Source organism: Nannobrachium achirus (assembly GCF_963921795.1).
Source record: "Nannobrachium achirus genome assembly, chromosome: 4".
NCBI classification, from domain to species: domain Eukaryota; kingdom Metazoa; phylum Chordata; class Actinopteri; order Myctophiformes; family Myctophidae; genus Nannobrachium; species Nannobrachium achirus.
In genome coordinates this window covers 21,479,306-21,501,750 of record NC_137813.1, presented here as the reverse complement: position 1 = coordinate 21,501,750, position 22,445 = coordinate 21,479,306, and the positions used below count along the sequence as shown (strand labels likewise).

At 43.1% G+C, this 22,445-nt stretch overlaps 1 protein-coding gene across 1 annotated transcript in view; it reads right to left on the bottom strand.

The window, feature by feature from the left end:
• Window positions 1-21,605, bottom strand: part of LOC308282753 (cAMP-dependent protein kinase type I-beta regulatory subunit-like) — a gene marked incomplete at both ends in the record, with an annotated part of 131,256 nt that extends 109,651 nt beyond the window's left edge. Inside the window, one exon of the mRNA XM_080723140.1 lies at window positions 21,429-21,605. Coding sequence (XP_080579266.1) covers window positions 21,429-21,605 — 177 coding nt within the window. The remainder of the gene's footprint in view (window positions 1-21,428) is intronic.
• Window positions 21,606-22,445: the final 840 nt, after the last annotated feature.

Below are 22,445 nucleotides of genomic sequence, written 5' to 3'. Positions count from 1 at the left end.
CACACACACACACACACACACACACACACACACACACACACACACACACACACACACACACACACACACACACACACACACACACACACACATGTATTGTATTGTATACTTGTGAGGACATTTTAGACATTTTATTAATTCTTTTGTCCATTTTTAATCCAAACACCTAAACCTTGAGTTATACTATTACTTAACGAAAAAAAAGTAAATAGAATGATGATCTACAAGCTCTTAATGCATCACACTGTATAGTGTTGGGCCTTAAGGGGAGCAAATGCTAATTTCGTGCAAATCAGACACATTTTGCACTGGGTGTTTTCCTCCTGTATAGTCGATTGCAGCCCAACTGGATTTGGCCGCTGTGGCGACCCCGAAGGTCGTCGGCTCGGGCGCCCTAGCTAAATCATTAGAGCTTGCCCTGGGCTACATCTGTGCAAAACTTTGCGCTTTTAGACTGATTTGCACGAAATTCGCATTTGCTCCCCTTAAGGCCCCGCACTAGTAATACATTGTGAGCTTGTGGATCAGCTGTTTTCGGCACGTGACATCGGACAGTGGACAGGCATAACTCTAACACTACACCTAAGCTCAATGTTAATTTCTCTTCTCCCTCACAATGTCTATTTCTCTAATTCTACAGTGGGGACGTATAGTAATACAAGTAGACACACCCACACACCTCGCCTAAAGTCATGTTTTTCACGTCGCAGTAGATTTAAATTCTGACTGCTCCACTTGCAGGTGATGATTCACTAAAAGATGGCCACTAAACGAATGAATCACTAAAAGATGTCCATCCGCCTCTTTTGTCCATTCTCTCTAATTGAGTTTGCACAAAGACCACATTGACACCAGGTTATATGACTGACTCACGCCCGACACGACAGCTGTGTGACTAATAGCTATCCGCCACACAGCCAGCATCAACAAGGAGAGAAAACAAGTCTGTTCTTCTATCTTTGCTGAGTTTACTTTCATCTGGGCTCACGGCGAACAACAGCTCTCACCTCACACACACACAGGCCCAGCGGAGCATGGAGAGTGAGAGAGAGAGAGAAAGAGAGAGAGAGAGAGAGAGAGAGAGAGAGAGAGAGAGAGAGAGAGAGAGAGAGAGAGAGAGCAGACCCACCGGCTAAGCCATCAGTCCAACTCATCACTCTATTCCACACCATTACAGCACCACAATGGGGCAAGCCGCACTGTTGTATTAGGACTGTGTGTGTGTGTGTGTGTGTGTGTGTGTGTGTGTGTGTGTGTGTGTGTGTGTGTGTGTGTGTGTGTGTGTGTGTGTGTGTGTGTGTGTGTGTGTGTGTGTGTGTGCGCGCGCGCGTGCGCTGACAGAGCCTGTCACTGAAGTGATGTGCACTCAATATGCGGGGCTCCACCTCGTCCACTCCCTGAAATCACTGGCACGACAAAAAAAGAAAAGAAAGAAAAAACCCCAACACACGCGAGCGATCTGTCACGAACCGACACCCACTTTCTCCCATTCATCGTGATGAAAAGGGGGCGATGGGGGGGGGGGGCAGGGTGGGGTCCCTCGCCCGTCTCTTCCTGAGGTAAACACGGCCACTTAATCATGCTTCTTGTTGCCGTCACAATTAGCCACCCAGGGAGGAGGACCCCCACCAACGACGAGGTGGCTGCAAAGCCCCTCTCCTCTTTATCAACATAACATGGTTCTGTCACGAAACGGCTTCACACCCTTCCCTGCCTCTTACATGACAAATATGACGCTCTCACGCTTTGCTGCTGGGGGTTCTTTCTTGTTGTTATTAAACTCCCCACTTCACAACAAACGCACACACACACACTCACGCACGCATGCACACACACACACACACACACACACACACACACAACATTTTTAGTGCATGCTGCTTGGGTGAGAGGCTCTGTCAGCATTGCACACACACTCAAACCATCCATCTCTACAGATTGGAAACTGGCCTTCCTGTCTGTCCACAAGGACAATGTGTGGCACCTCTGTGATGCACTTAACCACTTCAGGCCTATACCGTGTATACGCTGTCGTAAGATGATGAATAGTGAAAAGGTTTGGAACATTGTTTAAAAACTATCCCAAATTTCGAACCACGATCGCCCCAGACTATGGACCCGGGAGTGTGACGGGGACTACAGATCCTGTGTCCAAAAATGCTAATGAACAGTGAGAACGTCAGAAAAGTGACAAATAAAATAAAAAATACTTCCTCGCTCCCTGCATTATGCCAACTGGCAACGCCCATGTGCAGATTCAGATCGATTGGTCAACCCACTGAGGAGAAAGATTAATAGCTAGCTGACTGACAGATTTGTATGCAACGCAGTGAGCTTGTAGATCGGCTATTTAAAATATTTGTACACATTTTAAAAGTTTTAAAATGGGACATTCTGCATTATTAGTACCACTTTTGTACTTTAATACTTGGGATGCCATTATTTTTGTAATTATTTGAGTACAGAGTGCCACCATTCACTGCGCTTTATTTTGAAGAGCCCTGGAAGCCACGATAGTGTCCATTTTATAAACAAATAAAAACAGAGAGACAGAGAGAGAGGGTGTGTTGTCCATTACAGCACATGGTCCTCTGGATGCTCCCAAACATCAGAGTCCTCCTGACTGACACACATGTCAACCAGAGGATCTCTGAAGGATCTGTGTGGGTTTGTTATGACAGGACCTGGTGACTGACAAACCAACAGCCAGGAGAGGAGAAAGCCTCCTAATGTTTCACAGGTCTGTGCACGTGCGTGTGTGTGCGTGCGTGTGCGTGTGTGTGTGTGCGTGCGTGCATGCGTGTGTTGGGGAAGTAGAGGCTGACTGACTGACAGACAGTTTGAGACAGGAATTCTACCACAATAAAGTCTGATGGGACTTTTCAGACACACACACACACACATGCGCCCACACACACACACACACGCACGCACACACACACACACACACACACACACACACACACACACACACACACACACACACACACACACACACACACACACACACACACACACACACACACACACACACACACACACACACACACACACACACACACACACACACACACACACACACACACACACACACTCGGCTTTTGTCTAATCGTGCCATGGCTGGTTGTTAGTTTGTTACCCAACTCCAGAGAAAAAAGTAAGACAGTCTGTGTGTAACTCTGACTCTGACTGTGCCTATCAGTCCTCAGCCCTTATATAAGAGCCCCCAAATAACCTGGCTCTGCCTCTCTGTTTCTCTCTCCTTCTCTTGGGTGTGTATTATTGCAAGCAGTCTTTCTCTCTCTACGTGCTGCTGGCGATCAGTGTGTAAAAGTCTCGTCTCCTCTCCTCTCTTCTCCTCTCCTCTCTAGGGATGGGGGACGCTACGCGATATTATCGTTTATCGCGATAAAAAAACACTCACGATAATCGTATCGTGGAGATTTCATTTATTGTGATATCGTGGTCCCTCATGCACTGGCGTCAATTCACCTTTTATTTGCCGAGCTGCATATTCGGTACCACTTAAACTCTCTATAATTGGTAAAAGATCTGCTATTCTATGGCAAATGTTCCGCCCCAGGATTATGGATTTTGATTTGCGCGATAATATAGTAAATCGCGATTTCTTTTGTCACAATAATCGTGATATGAAATCTTTATATCGTCCCATTTCTACTCCTCTCCTCTCCTCTCCTCTCCTCTCCTCTCCTGTGTTCATTCTTTCAAGCCGCTAAAAAACAGTCCCCCCCAAAAAAATTCAAGTTCAAAACACTGCAGGGGGGCTGGAAGGAACCGCAATGCAGAGAGATGTCACAGTACGGATATATCCTCCACTGACAGAAATGCACTTATTTAAGAATGTGTTCGAATGTGTCGTATTTTGTTTTTCGCCAAAATGTAGGATGTGGCTGAACACACCTGAACATTATAACCAAATACATAGTCTGACGAAAATACATTTTACCCAAATTATACATTTCCTAGTTCACTTGTATTGCCAATAATGAGCAATGGTCACTGGGTTATGGCTATTTGAAATGTTAGACAATGTTAACTAGGGCTGTCACGAATATGACATTTTACATGACGATTAATTGTCACTCAAATAATTGCGATTAACAATTTAATTGTGTTTTTGTTGTTGACAATTACATTTCTGTTTGGCTTTTAGGTTTTGAAGTTGCACATGGCAATCATGACACATAACTTAAATAAAAAAAGAAATTACTGACATATTTGACAATTTTATAGATAGTGGAAATAGCCGATCTATAACGTGTCGCGTCAAAGTAAAAAATGTACTCTGCAATGGAAAGAAAACTGTCTTTTGAAATACAGAAGTCAGTATGCCTCATTGATGACCCTTTTCATCCTTTATGAACTCTCCAGTCTCGCTAATGTTGTTGATGTCGTGATGCTTTTACACTTCCCAGAAAGGAACCGACGTCAGAATCACAATCCTTCCCTCGTGCTTTCACACCCCAACTGCAGTACAGTACAGTACTGTATGTACCCTAACCCCACTACAGTGGGCACCCCAGTGCATAGACATAATGAGTTGGAAACATACATTTGAGATGGCAGAGTCTGGGTGCTTTAACGGAGCTAGAGATGGGACGATAAACGATATTATCGTTTATTGTGATGAAAAACACTCACAATAATCGTATTGTAGAGATTAAATTTATCGTGATATCGTCCGCCGTCATGCGCTGGGATCAATTCACCTTTTATTTGCCGAGCTGCATATCTGGTACCACTTATACCCTCTATAATTGGTAAAAGGTCCTTGTACTTGATACAGTCTTTTTTTCACTCTCTATCAAATGTCTTTGCTAAAAAATAGCCAATCTGCTAATTTTTGGCAAATGTTCCGCCACAGGATAATGGCTTTTGATTATCGCGATAATATCGTAAATCACGATTTCTTTTGTCAAAATCATCGTTCGTGATATGACATTTTCAGATCATCCCATCCCCAGACAGAGCACAATGTCCGCCCGCTGTATCTCTGATTGCATTGAATGACGTGATGATATTTTAAGAGGGTAGTGAACCGAACACCGTTGCTATTTTCAAATACCCTGGGATACAGTATTACTGCCCAACTCTCCTCTCCTCTCCTCTCCTCTCCTCTCCTCTCCTCTCCTCTCCTCTCACACGCTTCCCATTTCACCTCTATCAGTCTCTCTCTCTCTCTCTCTCTCTCTCTCTCTTTACGCTGTCCTCGCCTCACCTCTGCACTCCCCCGTTTCCTCCACTCTTTCATGTACTGCCCTTTCTCTCGCTCTCCCTCCATCCATCTCCATGGACCCTTCCTCTCTGCCCCTCCTCCCCCTCTCCACTTCCTTCTTTCACATGTTTCATCTCTCTCTCTCTCTCTCTCTTTCCCTGTGATCTCTCTGTCCCGTGTCTTTTCCATTCCCGACCCTCGTTCGTTCCTTCTACAACACCCCCCCCCCCCCCCCCCCCCACTGTCCCCGACCTCCCCTTCACCGCTTGGAAGACTCTTTTTTCTCCTCTCCCCGTCTTTCTTTTTCCCCCGAACTACCCTTCATCTACAAAGCAAAAAAACACACATATCACCCAACTGCACGGGTCCATTGCTGTGTGCAGTATAATCGCTCCCTAGACGGTTTTGCCAAATTTATACTCCCATGCTGAAAACAGCCGATTTATTGTGTGTGTGTGTGTGTGTGTGTGTGTGTGTGTGTGTGTGTGTGTGTGTGTGTGTGTGTGTGTGTGTGTGTGTGTGTGCGTGCGTATGTGCGTGCGTGTATGTGTATGTGTATGTGTATGTGTATGTGTATGTGTATGTGTATGTGTATGTGTATGTGTGCGTGTACGTGCGTGAGTGAGTGAGTGAGTGAGTGTTCGTACGCATTCAGACTCAGAGAAGGTAAAATAAACTTCAGTAGCTAAGTAAATACAAGTGTTTGTTTCTTCACTAAGACTAAGTAGCAGCCTAAATAGTGTTTGGAAAACCTTTCTGTGTACAGAAAAGAGTGGAAAGTCTTGGGCCTTTTACCTCATCATTAGTAAGGTCTGAATTTTCCAGATCAAAAAACAACACATAATGTACCACCCCCTCTTTTGTTTAGAGAAACTTTGAGTAAACAAGGGCTGAATATGATTGGCGTCAGACTTGCCTCTACAGTATGTAGGCCAGCAGGGCATTGATTATTCATTAGTGTGACTGTACTGTAGGTCTAGCCCATTTAGGCCTGAACACATTATGACGCAATATTTTATGCTTTAACTATTGAAAAATAGCAGATATACAAGCTCACAGCGCGGCACCGAGTGCCGCGCTGCGAGCTTGTAGATCTGCTATTTTTGAAAAATTGTGAAAATTAGAATTTTGACCCGATTCTATAAGTGTCTTTTGAATCCTAAGATTGTTTGAAAAACCTATGTTTCTATGTCGGCAATCTGGCCAGCCAGCCAAGAAAATGTCCTTTTCACTCAACTGGAGCTCAGTTAGTCTGTTCTTGAGAGACTGCTATGTCAGTGGTTCTCAAACCTTTTCATGTGAAGGACCCCAAAATTATATGTATTTAGCCACGGACCCCCATCTCAAAATATTTAGTTCCAGGGACCCCCCCAGAAGCAAAATTTGAGTTACAAATGTTCGCTTAAAAAAATACATATATTCAAAGATTTGCGCACATTTTCACGACTTTTCAAAAATAGCAGATCTACAAGCTCGCAGCGCGGCACTCGGTGCCGCGCTGTGAGCTTGTATATCTGCTATTTTTCAATAGCTAAAGTTACTAGGGCCCCCTCCAACTTGGGCCCCGGTAACTCAGTCCCACTTTCCTACCCCTTGTGACGCCTCTGACTGTACTGTAGGTCTAGTTGGCCCTGCGTCGTTCTCAGCACAGTACTGTCAGAGGCTCTCAGAGCAGACGTACAGCAGTCTCTCTCGGCAGACTTGTTGACTCGCACAATGTTTCTAATCCAGGGGTCTTCAACGTTTTCAGGCCAGGGACCCCTTAGTTGAGAGAGAGATGAAGCAGGGACCCACCACAACATTTTCAGAGATTCCATATAGTTTCATTGTTTGACAGCACTATCCTCAGTATATTTTGGATTCATGTCAATTTCAGATATGTAACCACTTAAACTGTCAACACTTAATTAACTTTCACCCTTTCTCTCTGTAATTGTCTCCACCAGCCGAAGGCTGAGGGAGAGTATGTTTTCCCCTCCGTCCGTGTGTCCGTGCGTGCGTCCGTGCGTGCGTGCGTGCGTCCGTCCGTGCGTCCTCGCACTTTGTGAGCGCCTAATCTCAGTCGCCGCTGGCCCGGCCGCTGCCAAAGTGAGCACACACACTCCCTGGATGCCAATCTAGAACCTCTGCCCTAAATTTTTCAAATGGGCCTTTTCTAGCGCCACCTAGTGGCCGATGTTTCGCGTCCGTGCGTCCTCGCAGTTTGTGAGCAGCTAATCTCAGTCGCCGTTGGCCCGGTCGCTGCCAAAGTGAGCACACACATTCCCTGGATGCCAATCTAGAACCTCTGCCCTAAATTTTTCAAATGGGCCTTTTCTAGCGCCATCTAGTGGCCGATGTTTGCAAAACACATTTCTGTGCACTATTCTTACAGATTTTGTCCAAAAATCCTACAAATCGGTAGGCAGTATCTCGACAGTCATGTGATCGACACGGATCTGTCCGATTTTGCATATTCCATCCTGATTGGCTAAGATTGGCTTCCAAAGTTTGTAGGATTGCGTGCGTCCTCGCAGTTTGTGAGCAGCTAATCTCAGTCGCCGTTGGCCCGGTCGCTGCCAAAGTGAGCACACACATTCCCTGGATGCCAATCTAGAACCTCTGCCCTAAATTTTTCAAATGGGCCTTTTCTAGCGCCACCTAGTGGCCGATGTTTCCAAAACACATTTCTGTGCACTATTCTTACAGATTTTGTCCAAAACTCCTACAAATCGGTAGGCAGTATCTCGACAGTCATGTGATCGACACGGATCTGTCCGATTTGGCATATTCCATCCTGATTGGCTAAGATTGGCTTCCAAAGTTTGTAGGATTGAGCCGTTTTCAACAAAATGCCTCAAATCACAAACGCAAAGTGCAATTATCATGAAATCGCGCACACATGTTCCCACTAGGCCGAGGAAGAAATGCCACGTATTTTTTTTTAAAATCAGCCTCATGGTGGCGCTATAACAGGCTGATTTGTGGTTTTACCTATAACTCCACCGATCAGTTCACCAGGACGCACGGTCTGGTGGAGACCTGTGCTCGTTAGTCTGCTCTTTTTCTTTTTCCCCTCTACACCAAACCTCTTTGCCGAAAATAGCCGATCTACAAGCTCACAACGCCTCGCAGCGCGAGGCGTTGTGAGCTTGTAGATCTGCTATTTTTGGCAAAAAGTCCTCTGAATATATTATGGACGCTAGGGATCAAGTGGTTGATATAAAAAAGAGAAAAAGGTTTCTATCACACAAAGATTTGGAGGACCCCCTGTAGTAACTCTGAGGACCCCCTAGGGGTCCTGGACCCCCTGTTGAAGTCAAGACCCCTGTTCTAATCCTTAATAGTCTCTTCCGTTCTGCATTGGCAGTCGCGTGAAATAACTCCTACTGGAAACCAAATTAGATCGATCGATACCTTTATTGATCCCGCAGGCGGAATATCGGTCACCCAGAGACAACGCAGAGAGTTAGAGTTACAAAGTTACAGATTACAGATACAGAGTAAGGAAAGTACGGTCGGATACAGCAATGCAAATGTCGGAAATAACAATACCATCACCAGCATCATCAATAATGAACAACAGTATACAAAAGTATACACCTGTACAACTGTCCTGAACAATGCAGAAAAACAACAACGCCAGCATGTGTGTGAGTGAGTGAACAGTGTGTCGAATGCTTTAGCCTACCTCTTCTCAGCATTAACTCTGAGCTCTGCACAAAGAAAATACTGCAACTCAACTCAACTGACACGCGCACACACACACACATACAGCACAGACAGTACAATCCATGGTGTGTTCCAAGTCGGACTGGCCTAAGATGGCTGACCTTGTGCTGAACTGCCGAGCCTGTCCGAGCCTGCCGAGCCTGTCCGTCTTTCTCTCTAGTCTCTACGAGACCACACATTATTCTGTAACTCGCAAACACGCTTCTGAAAGCCAGCCAAACCACGACGGACAGAGTCAGAGCATTGATACAGCTCTGATCCCCAGGGAGAGGCTGTACGACTGCATGGACATCCAGACTTCCTCTCTGAGGAGTGATCTATAGACGCTGGTTTGACCAGAAGGCGACCACAGGGAGCTCAGTCTGCCCGGCTACTGTGTGAGTGGGAGCTTCAGGGGCGTCAATTGGGTATGGCAGGGGTATGCAGCTGCCATACCTTGGGTCCAGGGGGGAAAATAAAAGTTACATCTTGTCAAGATGGTATATTCCCAGGTTCCGCAGGTCAGCTGCACACACAGGTGCAATGGATTATTGTTAATTGTGGCACGTTTACTAACATGCCAAGTTTAGCTGCACTTGAACAACCGTTCCAGGCTGCCATATCCAGCCCAAGAAGCCTTAGAAACCTGTGTAAAAAACTGTCAAAACTCGTTTTTTTCAGACATTGTGAAAATAGCCGATCTGTGAGCATGTAGATCTGCTATTTTCACAATAGAACTGTCTTATACAAAATGTAATGCCTATTTTCCATGAGGACTCTCATCTTTGCCATACCCTAGCTTTTGCTGAACTGACGCCACTGGGGAGCTTCACAGAGCATCCCTCCCATCACACCCAGCGGGCCGGGAAGTGCTTTGGAATAGGGCTGTATAGATTACCGTAGCAATTAGATATCTATTATTTCTTTCGATTAATCAAATAATTGAGAAGCATTTTATATTATTATTATTATTTTTTTTTTATATTAACGGATCAATTTTGCCTTTATTGATAGTATACACTACAGTATATAGGCAAGAGGGGGGGGGGGACGGGAGTGACACACAGCAAAGGTCTTCAGAATTGGGATTTGAACGTGCAACACGCTATAGGACCGCTAGGCCAAGAAGCGCCCTTATTTTGTATTATTCATCAAATAAAGTGAATGATCAATGTCAGCCTGGTACTGATGACCCCAATTCTAGCCTTTTTGGCTGATGCAATGTCATGTATTTATTTTTTCACACACATTTGCAGTGTGCACTTGCCTACCTGTCCTTTGGGTCATTCTTAGGTTGACATTTATGGCTTACAGTGTTATGGAATGACTTGAACTGATATTCGGTATTTGGTCATCTTGAATCGTCTAAATCTGGATCAGGGTCATTCTATCCTCTCTTTCTTTGAAATAGCCAGACACTGTAATGTGTCTGTATTGTCTGATCCTGGATCACAAAATATATGATTTCAAAATATGATCCGATCAGATGGGGATTAAAAGCTTTGAACTTGTGGGCCCGATGATTAGAGATCTCTGCCTATACTGATAAGCCTGGGGGAATCTAAATTCAATGTATGGGTCTGAATGACAGAGAACCTAAGCTCTAACAAACCTGTGCCCACTGCTTTGAAATCCAATGACACCGGTCCATATGAAGGAATGCTCTTAAGCCTTTGCAATGTTGCTGCTGTTATTTTTTCTAAATGTCAGAATTGTTTCCACACAGATTTAACCCATACATTGAATTTAGATGTCACCAGACCTATCAGTAGGCGGAGATGTCCGATCTAGCAAAAATAGTCAATCTACAAACTTCACAACCCATTTTTTATTTTTAAATTCCGGCATGTTTGAAAATGTGTCGAACAATAATGGCGAGCCCAAAATAGGGATGCCATGGTTGATAATGTGGTTAAGCTTTTGTCCAAGGTCAAAATGTAGAAATAATAATGCGAGGATTCTCATGACACAAAAAAATGATCAGTACTGCCCAGAAGATGTTGATTGAGTTCAAACAGGAGGTGACAATCAAGAGATACTGTATAGAGAAGTTGCAGGGCAGGCAGGGCTTGCATTTGTTTAACCCATTTAGGCCTAAAATTATTGAATGCTTTAACTATTAAAAAATAGCAGATATACAAGCTCACAGCGCGGCACCGAGTGCCGCGCTGCGAGCTTGTAAATCTGCTATTTTTGAAAAGTTGTGAAAATATGGGCAAATCTTTGAATATATGTATTTTTAAAGCAAACGTTTATAACTCAAATTTTGCTTCTGGGTGGTCCTTGGAACTAAATATTTTGAGATGGGGGTCCGTGGCCAAATATATAATTTTGGGGGTCCTTCACATGAAAAGGTTTGAGAACTGACATAGTAGTCTCTCAAGAACAGACTAACTGAGCTCCAGTTAAGTGAAAAGGACCTTTTCTTTGACGATGGCTTGCCAGATTGCTGACATAGAAACATAGTTTTTTCAAAAAACCTTAGAAGGATTCAAAAGACACTTACAGAATCGGGTCAAAATTCAAATTTTCACAATTTTTCAAAAATAGCAGATGTACAAGCTCGCAGCGCGGCACTCGGTGCCGCGCTGTGAGCTTGTATATCTGCAATATTTTTTCAATAGTTAAAGCATTCAATAATTCTAGGAGGTAGCCATGCACAATTGCACATGCCCTCTCAAAGGCTACAATAACAGGCATGCCTGCAATAAGGACACACCTGTTAGAAGAAGACACTGTAGCCTTGTCATAATATTGAAACAGACTAATTTGCCATAGAACTGAAGTGCACTACTGTTATTGCTGTGATCAAAGGCATCATTACTGTGTGTGCACGAATAAGCAGAAAGGGGGTGAGACGAGAGGGAGGGAGACGCCTGTTGTTATTTTCCTCATTCACAGCATAAGCTGTGGGGACCAAACACACATGGAACATATTAGCTTCAACAGAAGCAAAAGAAAATGTTTAAAACATTCTAAACATAATGAGAGCATTTATCAGGCTTTCAATTCAGGCTTTTGTATATGCTGTGTGTGTGTGTGTGTGTGTGTGTGTGTGTGTGTGTGTGTGTGTGTGTGTGTGTGTGTGTGTGTGTGTGTGTGTGTGTGTGTGTGTGTGTGTGTGTGTGTGTGTGTGTGTGTGGCTTTGTAATTCCACTGCTTTCTGTCATTAGGTCTCATGCCAGTCTTAAGTTACTTAATTTGAAAAATGTGGTAGTCTTTTAAAAACTCAAAAAGCAATCGCATGATTACAGATGTTGAAACTGAAAGAGTGCCTTAAATAAATAAAACAATAGTGATAATGGATAGTACATTATGCCAGAATCTGCATATAAATTATATCAAAGCTAAAATGATCAAGTCAATTGAAATATGATGTATCAAACTAAATTCAAATTCCTTGTAATGCTTACTTAACAGATACATGTGGTCCCTTTGTCTTTGGGTGTTACAGACTTCAAAATCCTTAAATTGTGGCATTGTGTTGTTTGTGTTGTTTTCAAAAGTGGTAATACCTCATTTGTGTGTAATACTGTGTATATATACTGTATGTATGTACGTGTCTACATGACCTAACTTTTATCAATTTCACTCATTTATGTATTTTCAAAGACAAAGACAAACAAAGACAGAGGGCAAATAAAAGTGAGAGACGGAGAGATCGAGACACGAGCTCATGGGCGAGCCAGCAAGAGACAGAGAGAAACACGGGGGGAAACAGGAGATTGCTGAGATAGGATTGTCAACGCTGCACAGATATGAAAGGAGAGGTTAGGGTTGGCAGAGGAGAGGAAAGGAATACCCAGAGGATCTGACTGGCATGAGGGAAAATGAAGAGGGTGAGCTATACGAGAAAGAAGAAAAACACAAAAGGAAAGTCTGTTAAGCTATTTAGACCGAGAAGAGAACGCTGTGTCGCGTTAGATTTGAACCACTCTGACCATTGTTATGCTTTAGCTATTGAAAAATAGCAGATATACAAGCTCACAGCGCAGCACTTGGTGCCGCGCTGCGAGCTTGTAGATCAGCTATTTTTTGGGAAAATCGTGCACATTTGTGCAAGTCTTTGAATATTTTTGACCCGATTCTATAAATGTCTTCTGAATACTTCCTCTAAATCCGCGGTTCTCAAACCTTTTCATGTCAAGGACCCCCAAAATTACATGCATTTGGCCAGCTGACCCCCGATCTCAAAATATGTTGTTTACAGTTTACAGTTTAGGCATTTAGCAGACACTTTTAATCCAAAGCGACTTACAATAAGCAGATAAAAACATCACAATAATAAACAAGATAATATGTCAGTACATCAACAGCAATATAACAAATGCAAATGGATATCTATCTAGAAAAAAACACAATATAATCAAAGTTCTAAAAACCTAAAGAACAAATGCTATCAATAACTAGCGTCATTGATTTTTCTGTAGTGCTAAGGGTTTAGGTGGAGTCTGAAAAGTTGTTCCAGGGACCCCCCCAGAAGCAAATATTTGAGTTACAAATGTTTGCTTTTAAAAAGATATATTCAAAGACTTGCAAAGAAGAAAATCAAGATTTTTTAAAAACAGCAGATCTACAAGCTTGGTGCCACGCTGTGAGCTTGTAGATATGCTATTTTTCAATAGTTAAAGCATTACATAATTCTCGGCCTAAATAGGTTAATAAAGGCCCTCATTGAGCTCAGCCCACAGTCTACCTGCCGCCTCCTGTTGCCTAGGTTACCGCCTGGCCCTCTGACGGGCTGACAGAGACGAACAAGGGGAATGGATGGGTGGGGGGAGGCGGGGGGGGGTCATGCCATGGACAAACACAAACATGAGGAACAGAATGAGGTTAGGTGGAAAAAGGTGATCAGAAATGTCTATCTCCAAACCTCTCCGTTTTGCTCTGCTGTTGTCATGTCTCGTGTCCTGTGGGAGGCGGGTTCAACCGTTATCTTTCGATCTGGTATAGACGAGTCACACAAACATGTGCACACACGCACACGCACACGCACACACACACTCACACAAACTGTGACAAAATTCAATGGCCTTAAACCAAAAATATCCCAGGCAACCCACTCTAGAAACTTGAAAGTGCCGTATTGCATGCATGGAGGAGGCACTGGCCACCGGATAGGAGAAAAGTAGAGGGACAAAAAAACATGATGACGTCCAGATTACGTGGCAGTGGGCCGCTGCTCGGCTAGGATTAGGGATAAATCCTAAACATGAAAATAAATAAAAGAATGCTGACCCAAATGTGTGCCTCCTCAAAGTTGTGCATGGATAGATTGACCAAATAAGCCCCTTAAAATTACTTTTTAGATTTCTCATTTCCCCTGTATGAGTTCACCTCATACACATCATGCATGCACGCATGCACATGCGCATGTGCAGGCACAAAACACACACACACACACACACACACACACACACACACACACACACACACACACAGACACGCACGCACACACACACACACACACACACACACACACACACACACACACACACACACACACACACACACACACACACACACACACACACTAGGCCTAGGGCATTCACGAATAGTGATTTTTAGTATTTGGGAATAGTCCAATATTCGACAGGACTAACCAAACTGGCCAAACTATCAAATATTAAGTAAGCAAGAGGAGAACATTGTGAAAATAGCCGATCTACATGCTCACAGATTGTGAGCATGTAGATCAGCTATTTTCACAATATCTATCTGCGGAACTGAATTCCAAGTGCTTGTCAGGGTGGGGGTCCCAAGTTCAAATATGTTTATTTTGGGGGTCACAGCCTAAAGACGTTTGAGAACCCCTGGTATAGAGCATTAACAAATTCTTCCACCAGGGGTATTGACAACTCATTCTTATGACTTCCTATCTAGCCAAGCTTTATAAACTATATATTTTGTAAAGAGAATACAAAAAAATAAACACAAACGAATATTCGACTTCGGTGAACAACGTCGAATAGTGACTTAGTTTGATATTCAAATATTCGAATATTTGGTGAATTCCCTAACACACACACACACACACACACACAGGCTATAGTTTTGTTTTTGTTTAGTTTTTTTTACAAAAGTTACATACATCGCTACTAGGGGTGTAACGATATAGTAACTGTATCGAAATATCGTTTTTAACTTAAAAAATCTAAGTATATCGAAATGAAAACAGCTAAAATCGAATCGTATCGTTTTATTTTGTATTGTATCGAATCGGCAGTGCAAAGAATCGATTGTATCGATACTACCTACTTGTGCATTGTATTTAGCATTTTTAAGAAGAACAAATTAAAAGGAGGGGTTTAATAATTTTTCCTTTCCATATAGCTACACTGGTCTATCGATAAATGTGTAATCTCTGGGTTCATGTCAAGGTGCAGGTTTGTCAATATACAATGCCCATGTATTTGCCAGATAATCACTGGGTTTACTTATTTATATCCATAATAATACATGTTTCCCTTAAAAACCTGCACTATCCACACCTTTCACACAGATTTAATTTCTTTGCTAAATAGTTACAGTGATGTTAATAGGTTTTTAATGTAATGAGTCCCGGGACCCCAGAAGAGTTTTTCGGATGAGTCCCAGGGATATTTTATGGGTCCCAAAAAAATTCAACGCCGCGGAGATGGGTATCGTTCACCTCTGAATCGATACGATACCTTTTTCGATACCTGGGAATCGATACGATACCTTTTTCGATACCGTTTTCGATACTTTTTTATGTATTATTATTATTATTACTACCCTTATTATTACCATTATTATTATTATTATTAACTTTTTTCTATAGGCTATTTTACACACCACAATAGGTTATTAAGGCCGTCTAAAGACTGAGCTTGTAGATCGGCTATTTTCAAAATGTTTGCCTATTTCTTATATTTATTTTACAATTTGGCTAATGTTTGAACTTAGAACTAGGATTTCTAAATACACTAGGCTACAGACACGCATTTAATTATATTTATATCACTGGAACCCCAATTTATATTACATTTTAAAAAAATAGAGTAGGCCTACAAATGGAACAGGTCCATTTGGTTCCATTTGTTCACCGAGTAACAGACCCATTAAGTTTCCAAAAGATTCCCTTTTACTTTGCTATTAGCAATATAAAACGTTTTTATATTCAGCAAAATGTCAGTAATGGTATTGTCTGCCTCTCATTATTGTCAAGGAAGAAAGTACCGCATGTCGCTGCCTTGCTTAAGTTTCATCAAGGCAAAAAAAAGCACCCTAAGACACACACCAAAAGTTGTGTGTGCGGGGGAAAGAGGAGGGGCAGCCACCGTTGCACAGAAATCACTTTCACTTTCAGCTTATGACAAACGGCAGCTTTTAATCAATGCACAAGGATTTAAGGACATTATATTTATAATGATTACAAGAACATTCACTACCTGTAGCTATGGAGTAGGCCTACTCCGTTGGAACCTACTCTGTTGGAACGGAAATAAACTTGTACGTGCTGTTAGACAGACAGTTGGCTCCTCTCCTCTCCGCAGGTTTAATAGGAAGCAAAGACAGACACCACGGTTTGATTTGATCATTGCGTAGTCAATTATGAAGGGATTTCAAAAATTTAAACGTCTCCATATTGCTTGGGAAGTCTACTTAGCAGAACATCGCGGCCTTTGCGATTCGCTAATCGCTAATGTTTTTCTTTTACCGCGATGCGGTAAATTATGGATTAATAATGGAGGCGCGTCCCCGGGACCCCAGAAACAAGACGTGAATGCGTCTCTGGGCGACATGAACGCGTATTTGACGCGGGACGCGCACGTAATGACATCACTGTAGTTACTATATCGATTTTAAATCATTGAAATCACGCACGCACGTGCCCGTTGGGAAAGTGGAGAACAGTGCAGGTTGAAAATGCATTCCCGCCAGGTTATGCAATACCCGTTGTACACATCTGTCATGTCCCTTTCATGCCACCCATATTATGGAGATATCTGTATCTGTCTGTCTGTGTCGATTTTATGGCCATATATGGTGTTCCATGTCAGGCATGCCCAGATGCGGAGTCTAAGCCAATCTATGATGTCATATTGATTACATCAGCATACTCCATCAGCGGTTCTGGACAACTGGATCTCCATATAGGCCTATATATGGGTGTATCGGTCTGAACCTCTGGTTGTCGGCGACGCAGAGTTTGAAGTCACAGATCTTGACTTGCATATTGGCTAGTTTGAGTATTTTCATTATTGAGCTGTGCTTGCCGCTCCAATACAGTACAATATTACCTTCTGTGTATGTCCTACCTTCTTTGTATGTCCATGTGTACAGAATATGTATGTCCCTATCTGTATGTCCATTTTATTTCTTGTTTACATTTTTATCTCACGATTTTGTAGCCCATTTTTCACCCAGTGCCAATTGCCTAAACTGTAATCCTGGGCGCTGCTCTTCCTCTGCCAACCTGAGGAGATCCCCGAACTGACCTCATGCTTCCTTCAGTGCATGAAGAGTGAGCAGGCCACTTCTAATCACCTGCCAGGGGGGAGCTTCCTCGGGATTGGACGTAGCGCGCTGAAGGAACACGTTAATCCAACAAGTTCCTTTCCCCTCCATCAGGTGTCCGGGCTGGCCAGGGGGAGGCAGTATAGAGACCAGTGTTACTGCATGTTTTTGTGGGGTATGTCCCTTTTCTGATTGGACATGGACAATATAATGGATTTAAGGATTGGTCAAGCTTCACGTGGCATCACAATATACAATATGAATAGGTGTGAACATAGGTGTGTTTTTTTCTTTTTTGACCTTTCGCCTATAATGACATGCCCAAAACAGAGATAGATTATGAATTGATTATTTTTTATTAACTTTAAATACTAATCCATTAGTGTTGCTGTTGCACCCCTATGTCGATATACTCGATATACTTCCCCGGCCCTAAGTGCAGCGTTCTACAGCTCTGGACATGATCTGTACGCCATAGCCGGGTATACATCACGTCTATTAGCATTCATGCTCACTCTCTGACACTGCAGCATTTCATTCCCCACAGACGACGGCTCCGGCTCTGCTAGCTACCCGATGCTCACTTTTACACTCTTGTCTCCTTGACAACTGAGCCCCTGTCGAGGGCTACTGCTGGTACCGATAGCATTGGTAGGTAGAAGCAAACAAGTGCAGGCTATACACAAAACAGCCTCACCTCGGTTCTTAAAGACAGGGTGAAATCAAAAACATGTTTTTCACACTTTTAGAGCATATCTGTAGTGATAATATGGCCATACCTAAAACTAGATGCCAAAAAAATAGAAAATAAACAATTTTTGTGTATATTTATATCAAAGGTCCCTAAATAGGCCATTCGTAATTACTTCCTGTGAACAGAAATTCAAAAAGTGATGACATAGACAGGTCCGCTTGCATATAAATGAACCTTTGATTACATTCACCTGTTTGTTTCCCATTGTTGGCTCCCATTACTCCCATTACTCAGATTTTAAATCCCATCGCCTGAAGAGCTGGTCCCCTCGGATTGGTTCAGAAACACACAGGCTTCCTTTTCAAACTGAAACTTCAAAATAAAATACCCAAAATAGTAATTTCATTGCGTCTTTAAAGTGCGACAGCTTTTAGTAAGTAAGTAAACCTAATAGATGCAATCTAGCTAGACCTCACTGACTGCGTATGGCTGAATTAATAAGTTAGATAAAGAAAGAGTGAAAGTAACATTCAGAACACGACATCTGCTGTATGTAAGGCTCATGTTGCAGAGAGATTGTATCAACGCAACTTGAGATGAAGAAGGAAGGACAAAGAAATCGTCAGTTATCATGTTAAAACATCAGCTGACTCTCACATGTTGTCACACACACACACACACACACACACACACACACACACACACACACACACACACACACACACACACACACACACACACACACACACACACACACACACCACTGCAGTGGTGAAGATGGTCACTCTCCTCAGGGCCTGCTCCTTGTGAAGCTAAACCCCCGCTGTATCTGATGTCAGATGTTCCTTCACAATGACATCTTCTGATACAGACCTCTTTCCTGGACCTACAGGCCCCCATGGGTAAACACCAGTATAAGCCGCAGCTACGCAAACGTACAGTAACACATCTGTGGTGCACTTGGATGATTATTATTAGAGCAAGGCCTATTGTTTTCAAAAACTCATGACCTGCTCATGTCATGAATAACCTATAGCTATCTGATCAAAGCCCAGTGTGAGCCAAAAGTCTCACTAAACCCTGGGAAACCTTGCTTGCCAGTAGGGATGGGACGATAATCGTTATTATCGTTTGTCGTGATAAAATCATTCGCAGGGATCAATTCACCATTGATCCACTTAAACTTTCTACAATTGGTAAAACACACCTGTAAACATTTCTTTTTTTTTACCTACCAAATCTCTTTGCCAAAAAATGGGCGATCTACAATCTCACAGCGCGTCACAATGCAATGCGTAAAAAAAAAAAGGGAAGTTTGAAACAGAAGATAAAATGTTCTCTTTATCTTAATCATTGAAAAAAAAAGCTTTTCTATTCAGTTACATTCCAGTATGACAACATCATAATTATCTGCGTTTCATTTTATTTTCAACGGAGGAACAAAGCTTATCATGTCACTGACTTCACCTCTGTGCATGCAAGGGAAAGGCACTGTTGCAAAGAAAAACATCACTTTACAGCAATAGATCTCTGGTGTTTTGTTTGTTTTAATCACTGCATAAGGATTTAACAATACGTACAAGAGCCCCTCTCTGCTGTCATGGAATACTTTATTCGAGCCGCAATAACTACACTTTTGGAAGAGGTATTAGCCATAGAGAGTCGGGATGACAACAACAGACATCAATGCAGTAGGTTAATTAAGTTGTTAAGTGGTCATCATTCAGATTGTATAGTGTAGATAGAACACCAGTTCTCAGTGGGGTACCGTCCGGGATCACCAGGGGTCCTTGAGGGTGTTCCGGGGTCCCCAGCAAAATGAGGAACCGTTTGCACACTTAAGCCCTACTTCCTTTTTCAACTATTCAGAAATAGCCAACAAAGGGTACTTACAGGTAGTACTCAGTACCCACCCATTATCATACAGGCCAGTCTAAGAGGTAAATAGTTACTATGACGTCGGTTTGATAACATCAAGGTTCTTCATATATGACATTATTATGACAACATACATTTGGTGACATCAGGGATCTGACAGACAGACAGACGCACACACGCATGCATGCACGGATGCAGCCATGCACGCACACGCAGAGATTAAATAAATGTTCACAAATCTGGGCAAGTCCTCTCTTATGGGGGTCCCTGGCACATCAACTTTTCAGATGGGGGTCCGCATAGCCTAATACATATCAATTTGGGTGTCCTTGACATGAAGACGTTTTGAGAACCACTTATGTAGAAGCATCAGTCAGAGTTGACACAGCTCAGTGGACAGAGATGGGGGCATATTACACACATAGATACAGTACAGTGGGCCAAGTGCAGTCACGTTGTTCACGACTTCAGGCAATGTGCTGCTGCTTCTGCTGCTGTTGCTACAGAGAGCCGGCTCCCGTTTTATAACCACTCGGACGGACCCCCGCATTCATATTCTGGGGGGGAACATTAGCCGAAAGATCTACATGCTCTTAGAGCGTCTATTTTGGGGTGAAGAGATTTTGTGTTGACAGGAAAAGGTAGAGCCAACTCACGTGAGTTTACCATGTTTAGAGGGTTTAACTGGTTAGCCTGTTTGTTTGCTAATTCTGCAACTTCTCCATCCTGCTGTGCATTCACGCCGTCCTGATTCTGCATAAGATCATCGACTGGTTTGCTGATAGTTTGTTTCTCCGCCCCCAGACAGACAAACCGATGGATACACACAAACAATGCTTCCTTATCTGAGCCAGTGAATGGGACAATATCTCTTTCTGGGTGTTCCGCACTTTCCCTAAAGGATTCTGCTACTATACAATGGGAAAGCCTTCCCGGTGCACTCTGTCAGTACAGCACAGTATATGAAGCAGATATGAATATCAGCTAAATGGATACAATAAAACAAGCAGACAAAAGCCACCATGCACACCACACAAACACACACACACACAATACACTGCCACAGCACTGCCACTGACTCCTCTATGCCCCCGGATATCTCAACACAGTAAAAACATCCTCTGACTATCAAAGCCTCGTTCATAGTAATGTCAGTATTACACAGTCCCTTCCATTCATGCTGGGTTGGTGCATGAAAATGGCCATGAAGAACAAGCTGCTGTCTGACGAATGCGACGCAGCACAGTGAGAAACATGCATCGCACCAAGGTCACCAAGGTCACCAAGGTCGAGGTGAGCTTTCTAAACGACCACGTTTTTCTCTCCCGAACACAGGAAACGACCCCCCTCACATCACCGGTGTCTTTCCACGGGAAGGACTCGAGAGGACTTTTACGAGCATCAACCATAGAGCGCTAAAGTCCTGAGATGGAAATCGTTCTCACTCACCTTCTCCAGCTTTTCAAAGTGCTCCCGCAGGAACTTCATAGGACGCTCAGGCTTGGCGATGCAGAGGTTCACAATGCACTCTTTCAGGATCTGCTGGATGTTGTGTTTCTGCACGAAGACCTCGCAGCCCTTCAAACTCTCATCTTCTTCCAGATTGGAGGAGGAGGAAGTGGCCATTATCTTTTATCTCTGGGGGGGGGGGGGGGGGGGGGGCAAATATAGGAGGGGCAAAACAAGAGGAGAGTGGGATGAGAAGGAAGTAGAGGACAGAATGAAGGAGGGAAGGAGAATCATAGTGAACGTTTACAGTACAGCCTCTGTTTGTCTCTTTGACGGATGGTGTGAAATGAGGTACTGTCACTCTGCATTACCCCGAAACAGCATGAATCATGTGTCCGCATTGATGTAAATCAGTGGTTCTCAAACTTTGAAATTTGAAGGTCTCCCCTTAACTTTGACAGTGTACAAATGGAACCAAATGGACCCGTTAGGGTTGTAAGGGTCAATTTAGACCCCCATAAAGGAACCTGGAGAGTCCCTGTAATCCACTTTGGGAACCACTGATGTAAATGGACAATTAAGTTAATGCATCACTGGAACAATGCTATGAAACTAACTGCCAATGCTACTGAGGATAACCACCTGTGCGTGAACAATGCAAGTGGCAGGAAAAGGCACATACAAGACTGTAACTATACTGTGATAATAACACATCTCTGCTGTTTATAGCTACAATGGGTTTGAGTTTAGTATTATGTCAAATAGCACAGTAGGGATGACAGAACAAGGCAAGTGGGTAGAAAACTACTTTGACAAAGACACTTTAAAGATAATACCACCTGGGGATATAGGTTTATAATAGCACATCGATAAGCATCACCCAAAATGTGTGGCATAACAATATTAACTGTGTGTGTGTGTGTGTGTGTGTGTGTGTGTGTGTGTGTGTGTGTGTGTGTGTGTGTGTGTGCATGTGTGTGTGAGAGAGAGAGAGTGACTGAGTGACTGACTGACTGA